The sequence below is a fragment of the Pseudophryne corroboree genome, chromosome 7 (assembly GCF_028390025.1).
Source record: "Pseudophryne corroboree isolate aPseCor3 chromosome 7, aPseCor3.hap2, whole genome shotgun sequence".
NCBI classification, from domain to species: Eukaryota; Metazoa; Chordata; class Amphibia; order Anura; family Myobatrachidae; genus Pseudophryne; species Pseudophryne corroboree.
This window is the reverse complement of record NC_086450.1, coordinates 194,634,353-194,659,886: the sequence shown is the minus strand read 5'-3', so window position 1 is coordinate 194,659,886 and position 25,534 is coordinate 194,634,353. Positions and strand designations below refer to the sequence as shown.

At 45.1% G+C, this 25,534-nt stretch overlaps 1 protein-coding gene across 3 annotated transcripts in view; it reads left to right on the top strand.

Moving 5' to 3' along the window:
- Positions 1-25,534, top strand: part of VIL1 (villin 1) — a 224,678-nt gene that overhangs the window by 157,425 nt on the left and 41,719 nt on the right. For all 3 annotated transcript variants that reach the window (XM_063933914.1, XM_063933915.1, XM_063933916.1), the window contains 5 exons: positions 6,352-6,450; positions 6,751-6,904; positions 7,858-7,958; positions 16,090-16,227; positions 18,041-18,199. In XM_063933914.1, the coding sequence (XP_063789984.1) occupies positions 6,352-6,450; positions 6,751-6,904; positions 7,858-7,958; positions 16,090-16,227; positions 18,041-18,199 (651 nt within the window). The remainder of the gene's footprint in view (positions 1-6,351; positions 6,451-6,750; positions 6,905-7,857; positions 7,959-16,089; positions 16,228-18,040; positions 18,200-25,534) is intronic.

Sequence of the window (25,534 nt, the reverse complement as noted above, 5' to 3'; positions counted from 1 at the left end):
TTATGACACCATTGGATGCTTAAACCCCTATCCCCAACTATTTTTATATATATATATATATATATATATATATATATAATTGAAGACTACGGTGCTCGGGTGCAGTTTTGTGAAAGCTATACCATAAATATGTAAACCCCTTTTAGAAAATAAATAGAAATTATAAAAAAATTATAAAAACACTTCTCAATAAAATCTATGAGCGGCAGCTTATAATACATAAACATGTGCTTGGCATGCACATATAATCTGTTGCAAGAATTGGTGAAAACAAGCGCCCAAGAGTGTGAATATATCCAAGGGAGAGAAGGTATACAAAAGGGATGATAAGAATTGGTTTAAAAACACTTATCTGATAAAAAGAAGCTCAGTTCAAGCAGCACTCTTTTGTGGCTTAAAACATGCGAATAAAACAGAAGAAAACGAACATAGTGTGTACCGTTTACATTTCGTATTGTGTTACTGCATAATTTCACAGGCCTCATTAGGGAACTAGCTTATTCCCAAACGAGATCAATATAAAGCCTGAGCAGTGTATATATTAAAAATACAAAAATTTAATACACATAATCACATAAAAATACATAAAGAATGGCTGAATAACATGCGTACAGAATAAAAAATTATATAAAGCTTATCTGCCCATGAAAATGGCTGGAAGGCATGCGCACAGAATTAAAAATTGTATGAGGCTTATCTGTCCATAAATGGAGATGTCTGCAGGTATTTCCAACGCGTTTCGTCCGTCAGCAACTGGACTTCATCAAGGGGATGACCACACTGGGCAAGCTTGCTCTATTTATACCCAAAGGAGGTGATTGATGATGACATCACTTCCTGTGATTATCATTAATTTTGCAAGAGCATTAAAGGAAAACAATTTTTGATATTCTAATTGGCACTCAAAAAGGTGACAAGTAGATTTAAATAAGGATAGACTATAAAAGAACCAAAGAATCCGTATTAAAAACGTATAATAACAGCTCCTGCCGTCAGAATTATCGGTGAAACGCATGCGTGATTTCCGCCCAGCGTGATGTGTTTATGTTGCAATGAAATGCAACCTGTAGCTATCATATGGGTGAATACAAGGGATAGAGTTGGTGACGAATATACTATTAAGAGTGGAATGATGAAAAGCAGTATGTTAGAAAAGAAGATACTAGCGGTGACACGCACTGCCATGACCGTCGCGTCACATCCATAATAGACGTGGAAGTGAGCAGACGGGTGGAAGTGACGTGCTCATTAGTGCGGTGGAACGCACCGCCATTAGCGTCCGGCTATATTAAGAGTGAATGTGTTTATAACCACGGTGACACGCACCGCCATTACTAAGATGCGGAAGTGCTTAAAAGTGTGATTTAAAGTGTGATTTAAGAATTAGGATAATGCAGGGACTACTTTTAGTGTTTCATATTTAGAAATTTGAAACACTTTATAAAAGACACATTATAGACTTTATTAAAAAGGATTATTGTAGTCTAATTATTATTTGTGACGTATCGCCGTTACACTAGTGAAATCCACCAGATAGTGATATTTTAAAGTGACGGTGCTATAAATTATATAGCTATATTTAAATTTTAAAGTGACAGTGCTATATATTAGTTATATATCATGTAATAGTTTTGAAAGTGATATTAATTTTAAATGTATTTTGAATAGAACCTAGACCAATCAAATTCCATATGGGGCGAACCAGTGTATAGGATCCAATAATGAGGACTCCTCTTTTGGTCATTCCAATGTCCATTGTTTTAATGTTCATAGAGCTTAGCTGTAAAATTTGTCCTTGCACATCACTTTGAGCCATATTGTGCTCCTTCTCACAGTTGTCAGTTCTAATATCAACGTCTGGTAGGGAGTTTGCTGAAAAAGAACCATATGATGGCTTGTGACATCAAATCTGAACTAGATGTAGGTTTGCATATAAAGAGAGACAGATTTTCTAGATAATTATGTGCAGAGAAAAGTAAGAAATAAGGGATGTGTACGGAAATGAAGTATCAAAGAAAAGGAGCAATTTCAAATGACTCATTTAATCCTAACGGTGATAAGGTCTTTAATTCATGTATCCAGAACATTTCTCGTTTTGATAACTTATTTAGGATATCTCCCCCTCTTTCTCCAAGTTTTACCAGTTCAATTGCTTTAAATTAAATATCTTCAGGATTTGATTTATGCTTTTCTGTAAAGTGTTTGGAGACTTTATGGTTCTCTATCTTGTTCTTGATGTTTCTAATATGCTCTTGGATTCGTAGTTTTAAGACCCTTTTCGTGTTTCCGACGTATTTCAATCCACATGTGCACTCTAATAGATATATATTACCATAGTCGAGTTACAGTTAAGGTAATCTTTATTACTGTACTCTTTAGTGCTGTCGTGATTAGTGAATTTTTTCCTATTTGGATGAAGATATTTACAGATATTGCAATTTCCATATTTATAGCATCCTTTGCAGTTTATGAAGGTGCTGTTTCCAGATTTATTCTTGCTTTGTAGGTGACTTGGTGCCAAGATGTCTTTCAGATTACTGGTTTTCCAGAATACAATGTCTGGTTTTGATGGAAGAATTTCTTTTAATATGGGATCCATTAATAAGATGTTCCAGTGCTTGTTGATGGATTTTCTAATGTTCTGCTCTTGATTACTGAATGTGGTAATGAAAGGAGTAAATTTCTCAGATTTCTTCTGTACTTGTTTGTTGAATAGTTCTGTTCTTTGTTTGTTAGCTGTTTTTTTCCAATGCTTTATTTATCACATGTTCTGGATATTTCCTTTCTTTAAATCTGGTGGCATATGTTGTTAATTGATTTTGGCAATCCTGTTCATTGCTGCAGTTCCGTTTAATGCGATAGAACTGAGAATATGGAATGTTGGTTTTCCAATTCCGGGCATGGCAACTTTTGAAATGTAGGTAGCTGTTAGTGTCTACTTTTTTTATGTGATTACTGGTTATGACTTTTGATTCGAAACTCGACAAGGTTAGATCCAGGTAATGTACACTTTCTTTGCTGATCTCGTATGTGAACTTCAAGTTGTATTGATTACTGGTAAGTGATTGAAAAAAACTTCTGAATAGTTCCTCCTCTCCTTCCCAGATGATCAGGATATCATCTATATATCATTTGTAGACAATCAGATTTTTCAAGTATGGGTTATTGTTATAGATGCATTCTTCTTCCCATGAGCCCATTAGTAAGTTGGCAAAACTGGGCGCAAATGACGTACCCATGGCCATTCCACAGGTTTGTAGGAAGAAGGTCCGCTGGAATGTGAAGTAGTTATAACTCAAGATGAATTTCATGAAATCACAAATTGCATTCTTGTGAGTTGTTGATAGTTCTTGGTCTTTATCCAGGAATCTTCTGCAAGCTTCTATTCCCTTTTCGGGATCCGGTCTGAAGATCGACAGTGTCTAGGTCGACAATGTTTAGGTCGACCACTATAGGTCGACAGTCACTAGGTCGACATGGATGGAAGGTCAACAGGGTTTCTAGGTCGACATGTGCTAGGTCGACAGGTCTAAAGGTCGACATGAGTTTTTCACATTTTTTGGGGGGGATTTTTTCATACTTAACGATCCACGTGGACTACGATTGGAACGGTAAAGTGTGCCGAGCGAAGCGAAGGCACCATGCCTGAAGCATGGCGAGCGAAGCGAGCCATGCGAGGGAACGCGGTGCACTAATTTGGGATCCCGGTCACTCTACGAAGAAAACGACACAAAAAAAAAAATTCCTCATGTCGACCTTTAGACCTGTCGACCTAGCACATGTCGAGCTAGAAACCCTGTCGACCTTCCATCCATGTCGACCTAGTGACTGTCGACCTATAGTGGTCAACCTAAACATTGTCAACCTAGATACTGTCGATAAAACGAACCACTTCCCCCCTTTTCATGGACAATAGAGGTGTATAGACTTTGCACGTCTATAGTAATCCAAAGGTAAGAATCCTTCCATTCAACTGAGGACAGTATGTTAATTGCACTGCTGGTGTCCTTCAGAAAAGATGGTAAGTTGATTACGTATTTACATAAAAAGATGTCTACATATTCTGATAGATGACTAGTAAGGGAGTCAATCCCTGTGATGATATGTCTGCCTGGTGGTTTTAAGAGGTTCTTGTTTATCTTTGGAAGATAATAAAATGTTGGAATTACAGGTGTTGTCATCATAAGATACTGAAATTCATTTTTATCCAGAATGTTGTTATGAAAATAGTGTACCAGTAAGATTCTGAGTTCTTCTACAAAAGAATTGGTTGGATCTTGTGAGAGCTGTTTGTAGGAGGATGCATCATGTAAAAGGCGTAGAGCTTCAAATTCATATGCCTCTCTGTCTAGGAGGACAATACCTCCTCCTTTGTCTGCCTGCTTGATGATGATTTCTTCATTTTCTTGCAGATTTCTAAGGGCTTCTTTTTCTTTGTTCTTCAGGTTGGAAGAGGAGGGTTTCTTTAATTCGATGTCACATAGGTCTTTTCTCACTAACTCCTGGAATCAGGGGTGTAAGTTAATATAGGACGCCCGGAGGCGAAAAACTTTATATTGCCCCCCCCCCTTCCCTCTGCCCAGGTCTGGTATATACACACAGCCACATATACACCCCCTCACATATATACAAATACACACCCAACCACATATACATTCAGCCATACACACACACACACACACACACACACACACACACACACACACACATACATTATACTACTTATACACACATAGCCACGTATACACACACATCTATACAAATACACACACACACATTGACACACACACACTGTCCCTATCCTGACACTCTCTTCCGTCAGTTATCTCTACTCACCATTGGCAGGCAGCCGGAGTGTCAGCATGCAGGAGAAGGGCAGCGTCGCTGTGGGGCAGGAGCCGAAGCTGGGCAGCTGCACTGTGGGGCGGGCGCCGGCCAGCCGTGGGGTCATCATACTGAAGCCGGAGCTGGGCAGCGGTGCTGTCAGGGGGGCGGGAGCTGGCCAGACGCAGTATCATCATGCGGGAGCCGCCGGAGCCAGTCTGCCGCACTTGTCAAGGGGCGGGAGCCGGGCTGTCATGCTGGAGGCTGCAGCCGCAGCCGAACAGTTGCACATGTCAGAGGCAATGGAGAAGGTGCCCCCCTTCACTGCTGGAGCCCGGCGGCAACCGACTCCATTGCCTCCCTGATTTCCGCCACTGCCTGGAATACATTTATATGATTACCTTTAGATTCCAGGGGGTAATATTTAGATTTCCTTTTGAGACCTGATTTGGAAGGATTCTTGTAGAGAATGTGTTCTCTGTTGTTGGGTCCGGGGATAAAAAATCGGAGTCACTATTTGACAATCTTTGGAGGGCTGAAAATCTGTTGTTAGTGGCTACAATTTTTGAAGTCGTCAGATTGGTTCTTTCTTTTTCCTGATATACTTGTTGTCAATTTTGATTACGAAAATGTTTATTCCTATATGGTGTCGTTTTGCATTTCCTTGCTCCTGGGTCCTGATATACAGGAATGTGTTGGTATTTTTTGTCGTGGAATCTGCTCCAGTTTTGTATCTTGTTGAGTAGATAATCTTGTTTATCTCTGAAGAATTTCTTTTGTTTACCTTTGATAACATCTTCCTCAATATGTTCAAGTTTCTTTGTTAGTGTGAGATCGTTTGCTTTGAATTCTTCTTTATCTTTATGTATGGCTAATTGTTGTTCTTTAACTTTGAGATTGTCTTCAATTTTGATGACATCACTTCCTGTGATTATCATTAATTTTGCAAGAGCATTAAAGGAAAACGATTTTTGATATTCTAACTCAAAAAGGTGACAAGTAGATTTAAATAAGGATAGACTATAAAAGAACCAAAGAATCCGTATTAAAAACGTATAATAACAGCTCCTGCCGTCAGAATTATCGGTGAAATGCATGTGGATATATATATACAGTACACACACACACACACACACACACACACACACACACACACACACACACACACACACACACACACATATATATATTTTTTTTCTAGGTCAGTGGTGTTACTACCATTACTAGTTTTCACACCAGTACCTCTCCTAGTATTATTTGCTCCAGTTTTTAACAGTTCTGCCAGTGGTCCCAGTCCTATGCCCACAACAAATGTAGGATCTGATCCATGAGTAGTCTTCTATTAATATTTCCTTATATCCTCATGACATAATTCATATTGTAGGATTTTAGAAAATAGGGTTAGCTTACCTTTAAGGGAACTCCGTATATGCTAATCATTTATCTAACTTCAGTACCCACCACTGAAATTATGTCACTAACAGACTATGTTTCCATAATGTCATCTCGAGCTCTTATTCCCATCAGGACTGCTACCTCTTGGATCAGGGTGGAATGAAGATTTTTGTGTGGAAAGGAAAAGATTCTTCAAAGGAGGAAAAAAAACAAGCAATGGAGAGAGCCTTGGTGGGTATCATAATTCAATAGCTCAGTTGTCATATGTCCCATTTAGATAATTTTTTCCAAAAAAACCTTATTTAAAGGCATGTTCTATATGTAACAATATAATCAGTGAACATGGTTGGCAGATACCTTTGTTCTGCTCATGGCATTAAGCTACTCGTATAATCTACAGGTAAACAGGTAACTTTAATTTTACTCTAAAGTGAATGCATTATATTTTCCAGTCATTTTGATAATTGTATTTGCCACACTCATCAAAAAGTTTCTCTTCTAATTACTTATCGTTAACTTGTTCATTAACAGAATTTTATCAAAGCAAAGAACTACCCCCCTTCCACTAACATTGAGGTGCAGAATGATGGTTCGGAATCAGCAGTCTTTAAGCAACTCTTCCAGAAATGGAACACAAAGGATCAGACCGCTGGGTTTGGCAAGACAAATACTGTTGGTAAAGTGGGTAAGTGCAACATACTGTAAAAGTAGTCATGAAAGCAAGATTACTATTTCTACTTGCATTAAAGGCAACATTAATAATAATTAGTAAAATATGGTACGTAGGTAACACAAGTGGTCCAACCAATTCATCTTACAAATAAACGATTCTGCGTAGACGGATGGTTTTCAAAATTGAAAAATGCATATCATTTTCCCTGTCAGTTGTACACCTCAACAACCCCTTTTATTTCTCCCTTGATTCTTCCCCAAATGGATGAATGCTAGAACATTTATTCAGCTATAATCATTATGTAGTGAATCAATCTATGAATCTTGTGTCGGCTTTCATACAGAAATTAATAAGGTATATCGAGCAGATATAACTGACATCCTGTGAGTGCCTCTCACATAGATTCTTTATATTTGTTGCTGTTTCATGTGGTCAGTAGACATTTCATTTTGAAAACTCTATTTTTATTTATAATACTTTATATTAGACTATTCAAGCCTTGATCTATGTTCTCTTTTTCTAAGATAGTGTTTCTTAAATCTGGTTCTCAAGGAACAATGCATGTTTTCAAGGTCTACTTAAGAATCATAACTAAAATAATTAGTAGCACATGTGATTTTTTTATGTCTTACATAGTGATTAATGCTCCCGGTAAATGATAAGGAAAATCTACACTAGCAGGATTCCACTAGAATCACATTTGTGAAACATTGCATCAGCAGATTCTCTTCCACCTTTTCATGATCCCTCACATCTTCTCTGGACCTGCATCCTATCAATTAGGAAGCTGCTAATACAGTCATATTGCTTTTTGTCAACTTCACTTTTCTTAATGACATCTTATCTGTTAATGTAAATAGTCCTCTACATCTACCATTTATGTGAGATGTAATACTCTATCTGCCCAATATCGTGGTGTTGATTTATAAATAACTCCAAACTCTGATTTGTTTATTTAAATGCAGCAAAAGTTGAACAAGTGAAGTTTGATGCCACCTTGATGCACGCCAAACCTGAGATAGCTGCGCATCAGAAGATGGTGGATGATGGATCTGGGGAAGCAGAGGTGATGACATGACGTGGCTCGTGTTTAAGGGCTAATGGACTTGTAAGAGTTGCCCATCTGCAATCTAATCAAAATGGACTAAACATGATTTATGACACTGCATCCTGAGTGACCATAAGTAATATTGCTAGTCCCATTGTGATATCATCTCCCTGATTTGCTGTTAGTACAATGGGAGGGTGTAGACACCTTTAAGAATAGAAATATGGTTTTAAAGGTAGTAAGTGAACTTAGTCTGAGAATATAACCCAAATGTCCAGCTCAGTCTGAGAGTGAAACAAGAAGAACATCCATTTGAGCAAATCCCACTGACCACAGCAAGACACAACAACTGGCTAAGGGCCTAATTCAGATTGACGCAGTTCATGCAGCAGATGCATCTCTGGAAAATATGCAAAAGCAGCAGGAGGCATCTAAAGTAAAGACGTATGCTTGTGTCAAATGGTGCTGTTTAAAGATGCAGCATCGGATCACTTTTGTGAGCATTGGACATCTAAGTCATTTTCAGGTCACTCAGTCTGGCAGGACTGGACTGTTCTCACTGTTGTAGCCAGAAAAATGAACGGCCCCCAGTGATTCCTGTCCCCACAGGGCGGCTTAGAGGGCACTTCGTGTGACAACGAAGTACTAATGAAGTCACATGTGCCTAAGCATGGATATCATTATAACCTGGCCTGTTGGGGTGTCTTGCAGACTGCATTTGGGAAACATTGTAGTAGGCCCTTTTACTATAGTATGTGGTTTATCATAACAATAACCATATGTATGTCCGTTGGATGCATTACTAAATGCTTGTGCTCCATGAGTCCCGACCATGACTGCTGGAAGACTATCCCATGGATCTACTCCTCTTTCTCCTCACTCCATTTCCAAATTGTGCTCCTGTGTTCTAGAAATTATTATTCTCATATCACCAGAGCATCTTCCCTCCTCTAAGCTGTACATTAGGCATGTCAGACTCAAAATCCCAACTGGGCTGAATAATCAACGTCTAAAGGGCCCAATACACTACAGTGACATGTCGGAGGCTAAAGTCGGATACGATTTCCCATGAACCACCTGGCAGCTTCCCGGGCGGCTGGATCGCATACGATACATCATATGCGGTCCTTTTGCATACAATGTATCGTATGCGATCCCAGCCATGCCTGCGGGAACCGACATATCACGAGTGCAGCACTATAGGGCCCCATACACTAGAACAATAATGCCCGATTTAATCCGATTTTGGCCTTTTACATCCGATCTGAGCCGATGTGTGTTCCCGTGAGCATCAGGTCAGAATGTCCTAGAGTGAAGGTGCTGCACCCGTGATATATAGGACCCCACGGGCATGGCTGGGATAGCACAAGATACATCATATGCAAAAGTACAGCATATGATGTGTCTAATGCGATCCTGCCGCCCGGGAAGCTGCCGGGGTGATCGCCTGCTACATGAAAGTCCGACATGTCGCAGTAGTGTATGGGGACCCTTAAGTCTTGTGTGAGCCGCAAGAGAGTCCGGGAGCTGTGATATTCCCCCTCATATATCACTGTGCTCCTCTATATATTACTAATACCGCATATCAGTGTGAGCTGGGAGCTGCGTTATTCCTCCTCATATATCAGTGCGTGATTCCCTCTTCTGTATAATTAATACATAGCAGTGGGAGCTAGTAAAATGTGTCACTTATAGCCCCCCCTCTGTCCCTCCAGTCCAGCCACATAACCCCTGCAATTAGGACAGCTGGGTGCACAGGGCAGTCGTGCACACACACATAGAGGACGTGACTGCTTCAGTGCTAATGGCAATGAGCAGGAGGGATGCGGCGGGGGGGGCGGCTTTTTCAAAGGCAGCCGGGCATGCCCAGCAACTCCGCCTGTGGACCTTTCCCCATCTCTATCACTATCTTCTCGCGCATGTGCCCGTGGACCTTTCCCCATCTCTATCACTATCTTCTCGCGCATGTGCCCGTGGACATTTCCCCATCGCTATCACTATCTTCTCGCGCATGTGCCCGTGGACCTTTCCCCATCTCTATCACTATCTTCTCGCGCATGTGCCCGTGGACCTTTCCCCATCTCTATCACTATCTTCTCGCGCATGTGCCCGTGGACATTTCCCCATCGCTATCACTATCTTCTCGCGCATGTGCCCGTGGACATTTCCCCATCGCTAGCACTATCTTCTCGCGCATGTGCCCGTGGACATTTCCCCATAGCTAGCACTATCTTCTCGCGCATGTGCCCGTGGACATTTCCCCATCTCTATCATTATCTTCTCGCGCATGTGCCCGTGGACATTTCCCCATCTCTATCACTATCTTCTCGCGCATGTGCCCGTGGACATTTCCCCATCTCTATCACTATCTTCTCGCGCATGTGCCCGTGGACATTTTCCTATCGCTATCACTATCTTCTCGCGCATGTGCCCGTGGACATTTCCCCATCGCTAGCACTATCTTCTCGCGCATGTGCCCGTGGACATTTCCCCATCGCTATCACTATCTTCTCGCGCATGTGCCCGTGGACATTTCCCCATCTCTATCATTATATTCTCGCGCATGTGCCCGTGGACATTTCCCCATCGCTAGCACTATCTTCTCACGCATGTGCCCGTGGACATTTCCCCATCTCTATCACTATCTTCTCGCGCATGTGCCCGTGGACATTTCCCCATCGCTATCACTATCTTCTCGCGCATGTGCCCGTGGACATTTCCCCATCGCTATCACTATCTTCTCGCGCATGTGCCCGTGGACATTTCCCCATCTCTATCATTATATTCTCGCGCATGTGCCCGTGGACATTTCCCCATCGCTATCACTATCTTCTCGCGCATGTGCCCGTGGACATTTCCCCATTGCTATCACTATCTTCTCGCGCATGTGCCCGTGGACATTTCCCCATCGCTATCACTATCTTCTCGCGCATGTGCCTGTGGACATTTCCCCATCGCTATCACTATCTTCTCGCGCATGTGCCCGTGGACATTTCCCCATCTCTATCACTATCTTCTCGCACATGTGCCCGTGGACATTTCCCCATCTCTATGACTATCTTCTCGCACATGTGCCCGTGGACATTTCCCCATCGCTATCACTATCTTCTCGCGCATGTGCCCGTGGACATTTCCCCATCTCTATCACTATCTTCTCGCACATGTGCCCGTGGACATTTCCCCATCGCTATCACTATCTTCTCGCACATGTGCCCGTGGACATTTCCCCATCGCTATCACTATCTTCTCGCGCATGTGCCCGTGGACATTTCCCCATCTCTATCACTATCTTCTCGCGCATGTGCCCGTGGACATTTCCCCATCACTATCACTATCTTCTCGCGCATGTGCCCGTGGACATTTCCCCATCTCTATCACTATCTTCTCGCGCATGTGCCCGTGGACCTTTCCCCATCACTATCACTATCTTCTCGCGCATGTGCCCGTGGACATTTCCCCATCGCTATCACTATCTTCTCGCGCATGTGCCCGTGGACATTTCCCCATCGCTAGCACTATCTTCTCGCGCATGTGCCCGTGGACATTTCCCCATAGCTAGCACTATCTTCTCGCGCATGTGCCCGTGGACATTTCCCCATCTCTATCATTATCTTCTCGCGCATGTGCCCGTGGACATTTCCCCATCTCTATCACTATCTTCTCGCGCATGTGCCCGTGGACATTTCCCCATCTCTATCACTATTTTCTCGCGCATGTGCCCGTGGACATTTCCCTATCGCTATCACTATCTTCTCGCGCATGTGCCCGTGGACATTTCCCCATCGCTAGCACTATCTTCTCGCGCATGTGCCCGTGGACATTTCCCCATCGCTATCACTATCTTCTCGCGCATGTGCCCGTGGACATTTCCCCATCTCTATCATTATATTCTCGCGCATGTGCCCGTGGACATTTCCCCATCGCTAGCACTATCTTCTCGCGCATGTGCCCGTGGACATTTCCCCATCTCTATCACTATCTTCTTGCGCATGTGCCCGTGGACATTTCCCCATCGCTATCACTATCTTCTCGCGCATGTGCCCGTGGACATTTCCCCAACGCTATCACTATCTTCTCGCGCATGTGCCCGTGGACATTTCCCCATCTCTATCATTATATTCTCGCGCATGTGCCCGTGGACATTTCCCCATCGCTATCACTATCTTCTCGCGCATGTGCCCGTGGACATTTCCCCATTGCTATCACTATCTTCTCGCGCATGTGCCCGTGGACATTTCCCCATCGCTATCACTATCTTCTCGCGCATGTGCCCGTGGACATTTCCCCATCTCTATCATTATATTCTCGCGCATGTGCCCGTGGACATTTCCCCATCGCTATCACTATCTTCTCGCGCATGTGCCCGTGGACATTTCCCCATCGCTATCACTATCTTCTCGCGCATGTGCCCGTGGACATTTCCCCATCTCTATCACTATCTTCTCGCACATGTGCCCGTGGACATTTCTCCATCTCTATCACTATCTTCTCGCGCATGTGCCCGTGGACATTTCCCCATCGCTATCACTATCTTCTCGCGCATGTGCCCGTGGACATTTCCCCATCGCTATCACTATCTTCTCGCGCATGTGCCCGTGGACATTTCCCCATCTCTATCATTATATTCTCGCGCATGTGCCCGTGGACATTTCCCCATCGCTATCACTATCTTCTCGCGCATGTGCCCGTGGACATTTCCCCATTGCTATCACTATCTTCTCGCGCATGTGCCCGTGGACATTTCCCCATCGCTATCACTATCTTCTCGCGCATGTGCCTGTGGACATTTCCCCATCGCTATCACTATCTTCTCGCGCATGTGCCCGTGGACATTTCCCCATCTCTATCACTATCTTCTCGCACATGTGCCCGTGGACATTTCCCCATCTCTATGACTATCTTCTCGCACATGTGCCCGTGGACATTTCCCCATCGCTATCACTATCTTCTCGCGCATGTGCCCGTGGACATTTCCCCATCTCTATCACTATCTTCTCGCACATGTGCCCGTGGACATTTCCCCATCGCTATCACTATCTTCTCGCACATGTGCCCGTGGACATTTCCCCATCGCTATCACTATCTTCTCGCGCATATGCCCGTGGACATTTCCCCATCTCTATCACTATCTTCTCGCGCATGTGCCCGTGGACATTTCCCCATCACTATCACTATCTTCTCGCGCATGTGCCCGTGGACATTTCCCCATCTCTATCACTATCTTCTCGCGCATGTGCCCGTGGACCTTTCCCCATCACTATCACTATCTTCTCGCGCATGTGCCCGTGGACATTTCCCCATCGCTAGCACTATCTTCTCGCGCATGTGCCCGTGGACATTTCCCCATAGCTAGCACTATCTTCTCGCGCATGTGCCCGTGGACATTTCCCCATCTCTATCATTATCTTCTCGCGCATGTGCCCGTGGACATTTCCCCATCTCTATCACTATCTTCTCGCGCATGTGCCCGTGGACATTTCCCCATCTCTATCACTATCTTCTCGCGCATGTGCCCGTGGACATTTCCCTATCGCTATCACTATCTTCTCGCGCATGTGCCCGTGGACATTTCCCCATCGCTAGCACTATCTTCTCGCGCATGTGCCCGTGGACATTTCCCCATCGCTATCACTATCTTCTCGCGCATGTGCCCGTGGACATTTCCCCATCTCTATCATTATATTCTCGCGCATGTGCCCGTGGACATTTCCCCATCGCTAGCACTATCTTCTCGCGCATGTGCCCGTGGACATTTCCCCATCTCTATCACTATCTTCTCGCGCATGTGCCCGTGGACATTTCCCCATCGCTATCACTATCTTCTCGCGCATGTGCCCGTGGACATTTCCCCATCTCTATCATTATATTCTCGCGCATGTGCCCGTGGACATTTCCCCATCGCTATCACTATCTTCTCGCGCATGTGCCCGTGGATATTTCCCCATTGCTATCACTATCTTCTCGCGCATGTGCCCGTGGACATTTCCCCATCGCTATCACTATCTTCTCGCGCATGTGCCCGTGGACATTTCCCCATCTCTATCATTATATTCTCGCGCATGTGCCCGTGGACATTTCCCCATCGCTATCACTATCTTCTCGCGCATGTGCCCGTGGACATTTCCCCATCGCTATCACTATCTTCTCGCGCATGTGCCCGTGGACATTTCCCCATCTCTATCACTATCTTCTCGCACATGTGCCCGTGGACATTTCTCCATCTCTATCACTATCTTCTCGCGCATGTGCCCGTGGACATTTCCCCATCGCTATCACTATCTTCTCGCGCATGTGCCCGTGGACATTTCCCCATCTCTATCACTATCTTCTCGCACATGTGCCCGTGGACATTTCCCCATCTCTATCACTATCTTCTCGCGCATGTGCCCGTGGACATTTCCCCTTCGCTATCACTATCTTCTCGCGCATGTGCCCGTGGACATTTCCCCATCGCTATCACTATCTTCTCGCGCATGTGCCCGTGGACATTTCCCCATCTCTATCACTATCTTCTCGCACATGTGCCCGTGGACATTTCCCCATCGCTATCACTATCTTCTCGCACATGTGCCCGTGGACATTTCCCCATCTCTATCACTATCTTCTCGCGCATGTGCCCGTGGACATTTCCCCATCGCTATCACTATCTTCTCGCGCATGTGCCCGTGGACATTTCCCCATCTCTATCACTATCTTCTCGCGCATGTGCCCGTGGACATTTCCCCATCGCTATCACTATCTTCTCGCGCATGTGCCCGTGGACATTTCCCCATCGCTATCACTATCTTCTCGCGCATGTGCCCGTGGACATTTCCCCATCGCTATCACTATCTTCTCGCGCATGTGCCCGTGGACATTTTCCTATTGCTATCACTATCTTCTCGTGCATGTGTCCGTGGACATTTCCCCATCGCTATCACTATCTGCTCGCGCATGTGCCCGTGGACATTTCCCCATCGCTATCACTATCTTCTCGCGCATGTGCCCGTGGACATTTCCCCATCGCTATCACTATCTTCTCGCGCATGTGCCCGTGGACATTTCCCCATCTCTATCACTATCTTCTCGCGCATGTGCCCGTGGACATTTCCCCATCGCTATCACTATCTTCTCGCGCATGTGCCCGTGGACATTTCCCCATCTCTATCACTATCTTCTCGCACATGTGCCCGTGGACATTTCCCCATCGCTATCACTATCTTCTCGCGCATGTGCCCGTGGACATTTCCCCATCTCTATCACTATCTTCTCGCGCATGTGCCCGTGGACATTTCCCCATTGCTATCACTATCTTCTCGCGCATGTGCCCGTGGACATTTCCCCATCGCTATCACTATCGTCTCGCGCATGTGCCCGTGGACATTTCCCCATCTCTATCACTATCTTCTCGCGCATGTGCCCGTGGACATTTCCCCATCTCTATCACTATCTTCTCGCGCATGTGCCCGTGGACATTTCCCCATCGCTATCACTATCTTCTCGCGCATGTGCCCATGGACATTTCCCCATCGCTATCACTATCTTCTCGCGCATGTGCAGACCGCTAAATGCTGCCTGATTGGAGCTAAGCTCCTATCACGGCAGACGAGTCAGTGGTAACTCATCCAGCTGTGGCGGGCCGCATTCCATTGTTTTTAAAAATGTAAGCTTGGGCTGCAAAAGTATACGTTGTGGTCAACATACGGCCCGCGAGTCTGACATGTCTGCTGTACATGTTCAACTGTCACTTTTCCTGATAAGCATTCTTCTGCAGCCCATGCTGTATTTCTTTGCTGGGGGCATACTCATGGGCACTTAACATCCACTTGTATACCTACTGTGTGTTCACTGACATAGCTGAGGTGTGCTCCTTACAGAGATATAGTAGGATGCAAATAGTAATACATCAGTGAGTGACCATATCTGTGCCCAATTAGGGGTACATTTACTAAAGAGCAGGTTTAGACGTGGAGATGTCGCCCATAGCAACCAATCCGATTCTAGCTATTATCTTCTAGAAGGTGTTAGGTAAATAATACGTAGAATCTGATACCCCTAAGATCCCTCTATCTTTATTTTGATGAAAGGTAACTTACCCATGGATGCCTGCTGCTCCTCTGTTTGAATCTTTGCTTTTTCCTGATAGCAGAAAATTTATTTTCTATTTCAGGTCTGGAGAATTGAGAATCTAGAACTGGTGCCAGTAGAAAAACAATGGCTTGGCCATTTCTATGGAGGTGACTGTTACCTGATTCTCTACAGATATCTCGTCAATAACAAATACCATTATATTATCTACATATGGCAGGTAAGGGCTGTGATGACTGTCTTCTTTTTTCTTTATTGAGGCATTGCAGTGCAATATAACATTTGACATTACAACCATTTAGTATTGTCACATCTAGACAGAAAACAAACAAATATGTAATATATCTATATAGTTCTGAACATATCTATGTGTTCAACACAAGGGTATATAAAAAAAGAAATAAATGTTGAGTATTGAGAACCAAATCTTTATCACGAAATAACTGTACACACAGTCATTATATACATCATACTTACCTACTTTTAATTCCTCCTCTCTGGGAGAAGCCCGGAGAGGAGACGCTGCAGGGAATTTCGGGGGGCAGTGCTGGGCTGTGACATCATTAAGCCCCACCCCCACATCAGGAAACCATCAGGAAACCGTCACGATTCGCGGGGCCGCAGGTGGGTGAGGTGCTAAAATGACACAATTCACGTAATTTTAGCCCCTCCCCCACCCCACAGACCTGCGAATACCGGAGAGTATCTCTCCATCCTGCCCGCTTTACTAGGGTGTGGGCAGGATGCAGGAGATTTGCCTGCTCTTCTGGGGGTGCGGGGGGCTACTCCAGAAATCGGGAGCCTCCCGCAACTTCCGGGATAGTAGGTAAGTATGATATACATATACTTATTAAAGATAAGGAATGGAACAGTAAAATAATGTAACTCTGTTCTGTGTACATCAAACAGAGATAAGGTATATCAGCAGAGCTGTAACTCGACTTTTTGGTGCCCTGTGCCAGAGGGAGAATTGGTGCTGCCCTCCCCCATTTTTTTCAATAGGGACATAAGGTGCATAATAATTATAATTATTATTTTGAAAAATGTATTAAGGTGCATACACACGGTGAGATCATTGCTATGACCGATTTTGACTATGCGATTTCCCTTGAACTCCCCCAGAGGACAGATAGCACCGATTTTGACTATGGGGGTAATTCTGAGTTGATCGCAGCAGGAACTTTGTTAGCAGTTGGGCAAAACCATGTGCACTGCAGGGGAGGCAGATATAACATGTGCAGAGAGAGTTAGATTTGGGTGGGTTATTTTGTTTCTGTGCAGGGTAAATACTGGCTGCTTTATTTTTACACTGCAATTTAGATTGCAGATTGAACACACCACACCCAAATCTAACTCTCTCTGCACATGTTATATCTGCCCCCCCTGCAGTGCACATGGTTTTGCCCAACTGCTAACAAAGTTCCTGCTGCGATCAACTCAGAATTACCCCCTATATGTACTTGAGATTTTGTCTATGTACGATTTTCACTAAGTGTGAATTTTGAGTATACTTTGTACTAGATAGTACACTAGACAGTCAAGATTGACTTCCCTGTACAGTCTATCTATCCTTACGATACCGACCCTGCGGGACTGTGCATCGGGATAGCATCGGTATAGCAAGCTGCCTAACACATTGCGATTCGCCGATTTCCACTAACTTTCCTTGCGATTTTGACTATATAGTCACAATCGAAAGGAGAAATCTCACTGTGTGTACACACCTATACTGTTTTTCATATTTAAAATAGTGCACTAATTAGTAAATATAAAGGAACTTTATATTGGATGGTGCTTCTTATTTATTTATAAAAACAGTTATTAATGTACAGTAGCACACACCTATTTTGCAGCACTTTACAGAGAATATGTAGAATTTTTATATCAATCAACTGGTTTTCTATTTAGTGGATTGTGAATAATTTCTAAACAGATTCTCATTTATCTTAACCCAGTTATACGCTGTTGCATTAATTCCTCTTGTCTAATGATGGTAACCTGGTTTCACACTCACCTGTAACTCTGCTGAACAGGGCCGCCACGCCACTCAAGATGAGATTGCTGCATCCGCGTTTCAGGCTGTGATCCTGGATCAGCAGTATGATGGGCAACCTGTGCAGGTGCGCGTGGCTATGGGAAAGGAACCCTCGCACCTCATGGCCATATTCAAAGGGAAGATGGTGGTGTATGAGGTAAGAACCATCCTATGGACATTAGAATACAATTGTACCTGGCTTTATCACCTCACACTCAAAGGCTGTACTCGTGGCGAGATGCAGAGCAGTCCTTTCGTATGGGTTCAATGGGCAGTTGCCCAAGGGCCCCAGGAGTATAAGGGCCCTAGGCTGATAGCTGAGCATTCCCTTTTTCCAGGGGAACCAGATTTTTGGAAATCAGCCCAGGGGAATCTGAGATATCTGACTTCAAAGGAGTGGTCCCCATCTGAGCCTGTTAATTGCTCTTCACAGCCAGATATCTCTGGTTCTGTCTGACATAGAGTTTTTCTCCAAAAGCTGTGACTCCCCCCTTTCGGTGGACACTGGAAGCTTGTCTCTACTTTGACCAGAACCAGAGATATCAGCCTTCCAATAGCTGGTTCCTGCTCCAGATCCACATGCCTGGTATACAGTTTTATATTCTCGTCGGTGGATTGCTCTGGCTCCTGAACTCTTATCCCCAAGTACCCTGTACCTCCAGAAAGGTGGGACTCTCTAGTGTTGTACTTGTATCCCATTGAAAGCTAAGAAATCTGTTTCCAGGAACTGGAGATATCTGCAGTCAAGCAAGCTGTCCTCTCACTGGAAAATGATGATTATTACACCCACTCCACTATCCATTCCTCCCCTGAGTATTAAACAACCTGAAGTCATGTACCGGACCGAGCCCCTTCATTCAGCCCAATGCCCCATTCTACAGTTTAGAGTTTTTCCTTCCGCCCCATCTCCCACCATCTCTGCAGTAAAGGAGTAATTAGCAGAAATTACTTTTCCAGGTCCTACATGCTGAGCAGAAGATAGAACACCCCATACCTCCAGCGGGATATCAAAGCTATCACTGAAAACACTAGAGATGAGCGGGTTCGGTTTCTCTGAATCCGAACCCGCCAGAACTTCATGTTTTTTTTCACGGGTCCGAGCGACTCGGATCTTCCCGCCTTGCTCGGTTAACCCGAGCGCGCCCTAACGTCATCATGACGCTGTCGGATTCTCGCGAGGCTCGGATTCTATCGCGAGACTCGGATTCTATATAAGGAGCCGCGCGTCGCCGCCATTTTCACACGTGCATTGAGATTGATAGGGAGAGGACGTGGCTGGCGTCCTCTCCATTTAGATTATAAGAGACTGAGAGAGATTTACTGGAGCTGACTAGGAGGAGTACTGTTACTGTAGAAGTGTAGAGACTGAGTGGAGAGAGTTTACTAGTGAGGACAGTGCAGTTTACTTTATAATCCGTTCTCTGCCTGAAAAAAACGATACACAGCACACAGTGACTCAGTCACATACCATATCTGTGTGCACTGCTCAGGCTCAGGCCAGTGTGCTGCATCATCTATTATCTATATATAATATTATATATATCTGTCTGACTGCTCAGCTCACACAGCTTATAATTGTGGGGGAGACTGGGGAGCACTACTGCAGTGCCAGTTATAGGTTATAGCAGGAGCCAGGAGTACATAATATATTATATAGTGAGTGACCACCAGACACACAGTGCAGTTTATTTAATATATCCGTTCTCTGCCTGAAAAAAGCGATACACACAGTGACTCAGTCAGTCACATACCATATCTGTGTGCACTGCTCAGGCTCAGGCCAGTGTGCTGCATCATCTATTATCTATATATAATATTATATATATCTGTCTGACTGCTCAGCTCACACAGCTTATAATTGTGGGGGAGACTGGGGAGCACTACTGCAGTGCCAGTTATAGGTTATAGCAGGAGCCAGGAGTACATAATATATTATATAGTGAGTGACCACCAGACACACAGTGCAGTTTATTTAATATATCCGTTCTCTGCCTGAAAAAAGCGATACACACAGTGACTCAGTCAGTCACATACCATATCTGTGTGCACTGCTCAGGCTCAGGCCAGTGTGCTGCATCATCTATTATCTATATATAATATTATATATATCTGTCTGACTGCTCAGCTCACACAGCTTATAATTGTGGGGGAGACTGGGGAGCACTACTGCAGTGCCAGTTATAGGTTATAGCAGGAGCCAGGAGTACATAATATATTATATAGTGAGTGACCACCAGACACACAGTGCAGTTTATTTAATATATCCGTTCTCTGCCTGAAAAAAGCGATACACACAGTGACTCAGTCAGTCACATACCATATCTGTGTGCACTGCTCAGGCTCAGGCCAGTGTGCTGCATCATCTATATATATTATATATCTGTCTGACTGCTCAGCTCACACAGCTTATAATTGTGGGGGAGACTGGGGAGCACTACTGCAGTGCCAGTTATAGGTTATAGCAGGAGCCAGGAGTACATATTATATTAAAATTAAACAGTGCACACTTTTGCTGCAGGAGTGCCACTGCCAGTGTGACTGACCAGTGACCTGACCACACTGACCACCAGTATAGTTAGTAGTATACTTATATTGTGATTGCCTGAAAAAGTTAAACACTCGTCGTGTGACTTCACTTGTGTGTTGTTTTTTTTTTTTATTCTATAAAAATAAAACTCATTCTGCTGACAGACAGTGTCCAGCAGGTCCGTCATTATATAATATATAATATATACCTGTCCGGCTGCAGTAGTGATATATATATATTTTTTATATCATTTATCATCCAGTCGCAGCAGACACAGTACGGTAGTTCACGGCTGTGGCTACCTCTGTGTCTCTGCACTCGGCAGGCAGTCCGTCCATAATTGTAATACCACCTAACCGTGGATTTTTTTCATTCTTCTTTATACATACATAGTTACATAGACATCTTCTCTTTATCAACCAGTCTATATTAGCTGCAGACACAGTACAGTACGGTAGTTCACGGCTGTGGCTACCTCTGTGTCTGCACTCGGCAGGCAGTCCGTCCATAATTGTATACCACCTAACCGTGGTTTTTTTTCATTCTTCTTTATACATACATAGTTACATAGACATCTTCTCTTTATCAACCAGTCTATATTAGCTGCAGACACAGTACAGTACGGTAGTTCACGGCTGTGGCTACCTCTGTGTCTGCACTCGGCAGGCAGTCCGTCCATAATTGTATACCACCTAACCGTGGATTTTTTTCAGTCTTCTTTATACATACATAGTTACATAGACATCTTCTCTTTATCAACCAGTCTATATTAGCTGCAGACACAGTACAGTACGGTAGTTCACGGCTGTGGCTACCTCTGTGTCTGCAGTCGGCAGGCAGTCCATAATTGTATACTAGTATCCATCTCCATTGTTTACCTGAGGTGCCTTTTAGTTGTGCCTATTAAAATATGGAGAACAAAAATGTTGAGGTTCCAAAATTAGGGAAAGATCAAGATCCACTTCCACCTCGTGCTGAAGCTGCTGCCACTAGTCATGGCCGAGACGATGAAATGCCAGCAACGTCGTCTGCCAAGGCCGATGCCCAATGTCATAGTACAGAGCATGTCAAATCCAAAACACCAAATATCAGAAAAAAAAGGACTCCAAAACCTAAAATAAAATTGTCGGAGGAGAAGCGTAAACTTGCCAATATGCCATTTACCACACGGAGTGGCAAGGAACGGCTGAGGCCCTGGCCTATGTTCATGGCTAGTGGTTCAGCTTCACATGAGGATGGAAGCACTCAGCCTCTCGCTAGAAAAATGAAAAGACTCAAGCTGGCAAAAGCAGCACAGCAAAGAACTGTGCATTCTTCGAAATCCCAAATCCACAAGGAGAGTCCAATTGTGTCGGTTGCGATGCCTGACCTTCCCAACACTGGACGTGAAGAGCATGCGCCTTCCACCATTTGCACGCCCCCTGCAAGTGCTGGAAGGAGCACCCGCAGTCCAGTTCCTGATAGTCAGATTGAAGATGTCAGTGTTGAAGTACACCAGGATGAGGAGGATATGGGTGTTGCTGGCGCTGGGGAGGAAATTGACCAGGAGGATTCTGATGGTGAGGTGGTTTGTTTAAGTCAGGCACCCGGGGAGACACCTGTTGTCCGTGGGAGGAATATGGCCGTTGACATGCCAGGTGAAAATACCAAAAAAATCAGCTCTTCGGTGTGGAGGTATTTCACCAGAAATGCGGACAACAGGTGTCAAGCCGTGTGTTCCCTTTGTCAAGCTGTAATAAGTAGGGGTAAGGACGTTAACCACCTCGGAACATCCTCCCTTATACGTCACCTGCAGCGCATTCATAATAAGTCAGTGACAAGTTCAAAAACTTTGGGTGACAGCGGAAGCAGTCCACTGACCAGTAAATCCCTTCCTCTTGTAACCAAGCTCACGCAAACCACCCCACCAACTCCCTCAGTGTCAATTTCCTCCTTCCCCAGGAATGCCAATAGTCCTGCAGGCCATGTCACTGGCAATTCTGACGAGTCCTCTCCTGCCTGGGATTCCTCCGATGCATCCTTGCGTGTAACGCCTACTGCTGCTGGCGCTGCTGTTGTTGCCGCTGGGAGTCGATGGTCATCCCAGAGGGGAAGTCGTAAGCCCACTTGTACTACTTCCAGTAAGCAATTGACTGTTCAACAGTCCTTTGCGAGGAAGATGAAATATCACAGCAGTCATCCTACTGCAAAGCGGATAACTGAGGCCTTGACAACTATGTTGGTGTTAGACGTGCGTCCGGTATCCGCCGTTAGTTCACAGGGAACTAGACAATTTATTGAGGCAGTGTGCCCCCGTTACCAAATACCATCTAGGTTCCACTTCTCTAGGCAGGCGATACCGAGAATGTACACGGACGTCAGAAAAAGACTCACCAGTGTCCTAAAAAATGCAGTTGTACCCAATGTCCACTTAACCACGGACATGTGGACAAGTGGAGCAGGGCAGGGTCAGGACTATATGACTGTGACAGCCCACTGGGTAGATGTATGGACTCCCGCCGCAAGAACAGCAGCGGCGGCACCAGTAGCAGCATCTCGCAAACGCCAACTCTTTCCTAGGCAGGCTACGCTTTGTATCACCGCTTTCCAGAATACGCACACAGCTGAAAACCTCTTACGGCAACTGAGGAAGATCATCGCGGAATGGCTTACCCCAATTGGACTCTCCTGTGGATTTGTGGCATCGGACAATGCCAGCAATATTGTGTGTGCATTAAATATGGGCAAATTCCAGCACGTCCCATGTTTTGCACATACCTTGAATTTGGTGGTGCAGAATTTTTTAAAAAACGACAGGGGCGTGCAAGAGATGCTGTCGGTGGCCAGAAGAATTGCGGGACACTTTCGGCGTACAGGCACCACGTACAGAAGACTGGAGCACCACCAAAAACTACTGAACCTGCCCTGCCATCATCTGAAGCAAGAAGTGGTAACGAGGTGGAATTCAACCCTCTATATGCTTCAGAGGTTGGAGGAGCAGCAAAAGGCCATTCAAGCCTATACAATTGAGCACGATATAGGAGGTGGAATGCACCTGTCTCAAGTGCAGTGGAGAATGATTTCAACGTTGTGCAAGGTTCTGATGCCCTTTGAACTTGCCACACGTGAAGTCAGTTCAGACACTGCCAGCCTGAGTCAGGTCATTCCCCTCATCAGGCTTTTGCAGAAGAAGCTGGAGGCATTGAAGAAGGAGCTAAAAGGGAGCGATTCCGCTAGGCATGTGGGACTTGTGGATGCAGCCCTTAATTCGCTTAACAAGGATTCACGGGTGGTCAATCTGTTGAAATCAGAGCACTACATTTTGGCCACCGTGCTCGATCCTAGATTTAAAGCCTACCTTGGATCTCTCTTTCCGGCAGACACAAGTCTGCTGGGGTTGAAAGACCTGCTGGTGACTAAATTGTCAAGTCAAGCGGAACGCGACCTGTCAACATCTCCTCCTTCACATTCTCCCGCAACTGGGGGTGCGAGGAAAAGGCTCAGAATTCCGAGCCCACCCGCTGGCGGTGATGCAGGGCAGTCTGGAGCGACTGCTGATGCTGACATCTGGTCCGGACTGAAGGACCTGACAACGATTACGGACATGTCGTCTACTGTCACTGCATATGATTCTCTCAACATTGATAGAATGGTGGAGGATTATATGAGTGACCGCATCCAAGTAGGCACGTCACACAGTCCGTACTTATACTGGCAGGAAAAAGAGGCAATTTGGAGGCCCTTGCACAAACTGGCTTTATTCTACCTAAGTTGCCCTCCCACAAGTGTGTACTCCGAAAGAGTGTTTAGTGCCGCCGCTCACCTTGTCAGCAATCGGCGTACGAGGTTACATCCAGAAAATGTGGAGAAGATGATGTTCATTAAAATGAATTATAATCAATTCCTCCGCGGAGACATTGACCAGCAGCAATTGCCTCCACAAAGTACACAGGGAGCTGAGATGGTGGATTCCAGTGGGGACGAATTGATAATCTGTGAGGAGGGGGATGTACACGGTGATATATCGGAGGGTGAAGATGAGGTGGACATCTTGCCTCTGTAGAGCCAGTTTGTGCAAGGAGAGATTAATTGCTTCTTTTTTGGGGGGGGGTCCAAACCAACCCGTCATATCAGTCACAGTCGTGTGGCAGACCCTGTCACTGAAATGATGGGTTGGTTAAAGTGTGCATGTCCTGTTTTGTTTATACAACATAAGGGTGGGTGGGAGGGCCCAAGGACAATTCCATCTTGCACCTCTTTTTTCTTTTCTTTTTCTTTGCATCATGTGCTGATTGGGGAGGGTTTTTTGGAAGGGACATCCTGCGTGACACTGCAGTGCCACTCCTAGATGGGCCCGGTGTTTGTGTCGGCCACTAGGGTCGCTAATCTTACTCACACAGTCAGCTACCTCATTGCGCCTCTTTTTTTCTTTGCGTCATGTGCTGTTTGGGGAGGGTTTTTTGGAAGGGACATCCTGCGTGACACTGCAGTGCCACTCCTAGATGGGCCCGGTGTTTGTGTCGGCCACTAGGGTCGCTAATCTTACTCACACAGCTACCTCATTGCGCCTCTTTTTTTCTTTGCGTCATGTGCTGTTTGGGGAGGGTTTTTTGGAAGGGACATCCTGCGTGACACTGCAGTGCCACTCCTAGATGGGCCCGGTGTTTGTGTCGGCCACTAGGGTCGCTAATCTTACTCACACAGCTACCTCATTGCGCCTCTTTTTTTCTTTGCGTCATGTGCTGTTTGGGGAGGGTTTTTTGGAAGGGCCATCCTGCGTGACACTGCAGTGCCACTCCTAGATGGGCCCGGTGTTTGTGTCGGCCACTAGGGTCGCTAATCTTACTCACACAGCTACCTCATTGCGCCTCTTTTTTTCTTTGCGTCATGTGCTGTTTGGGGAGGGTTTTTTGGAAGGGACATCCTGCGTGACACTGCAGTGCCACTCCTAGATGGGCCCGGTGTTTGTGTCGGCCACTAGGGTCG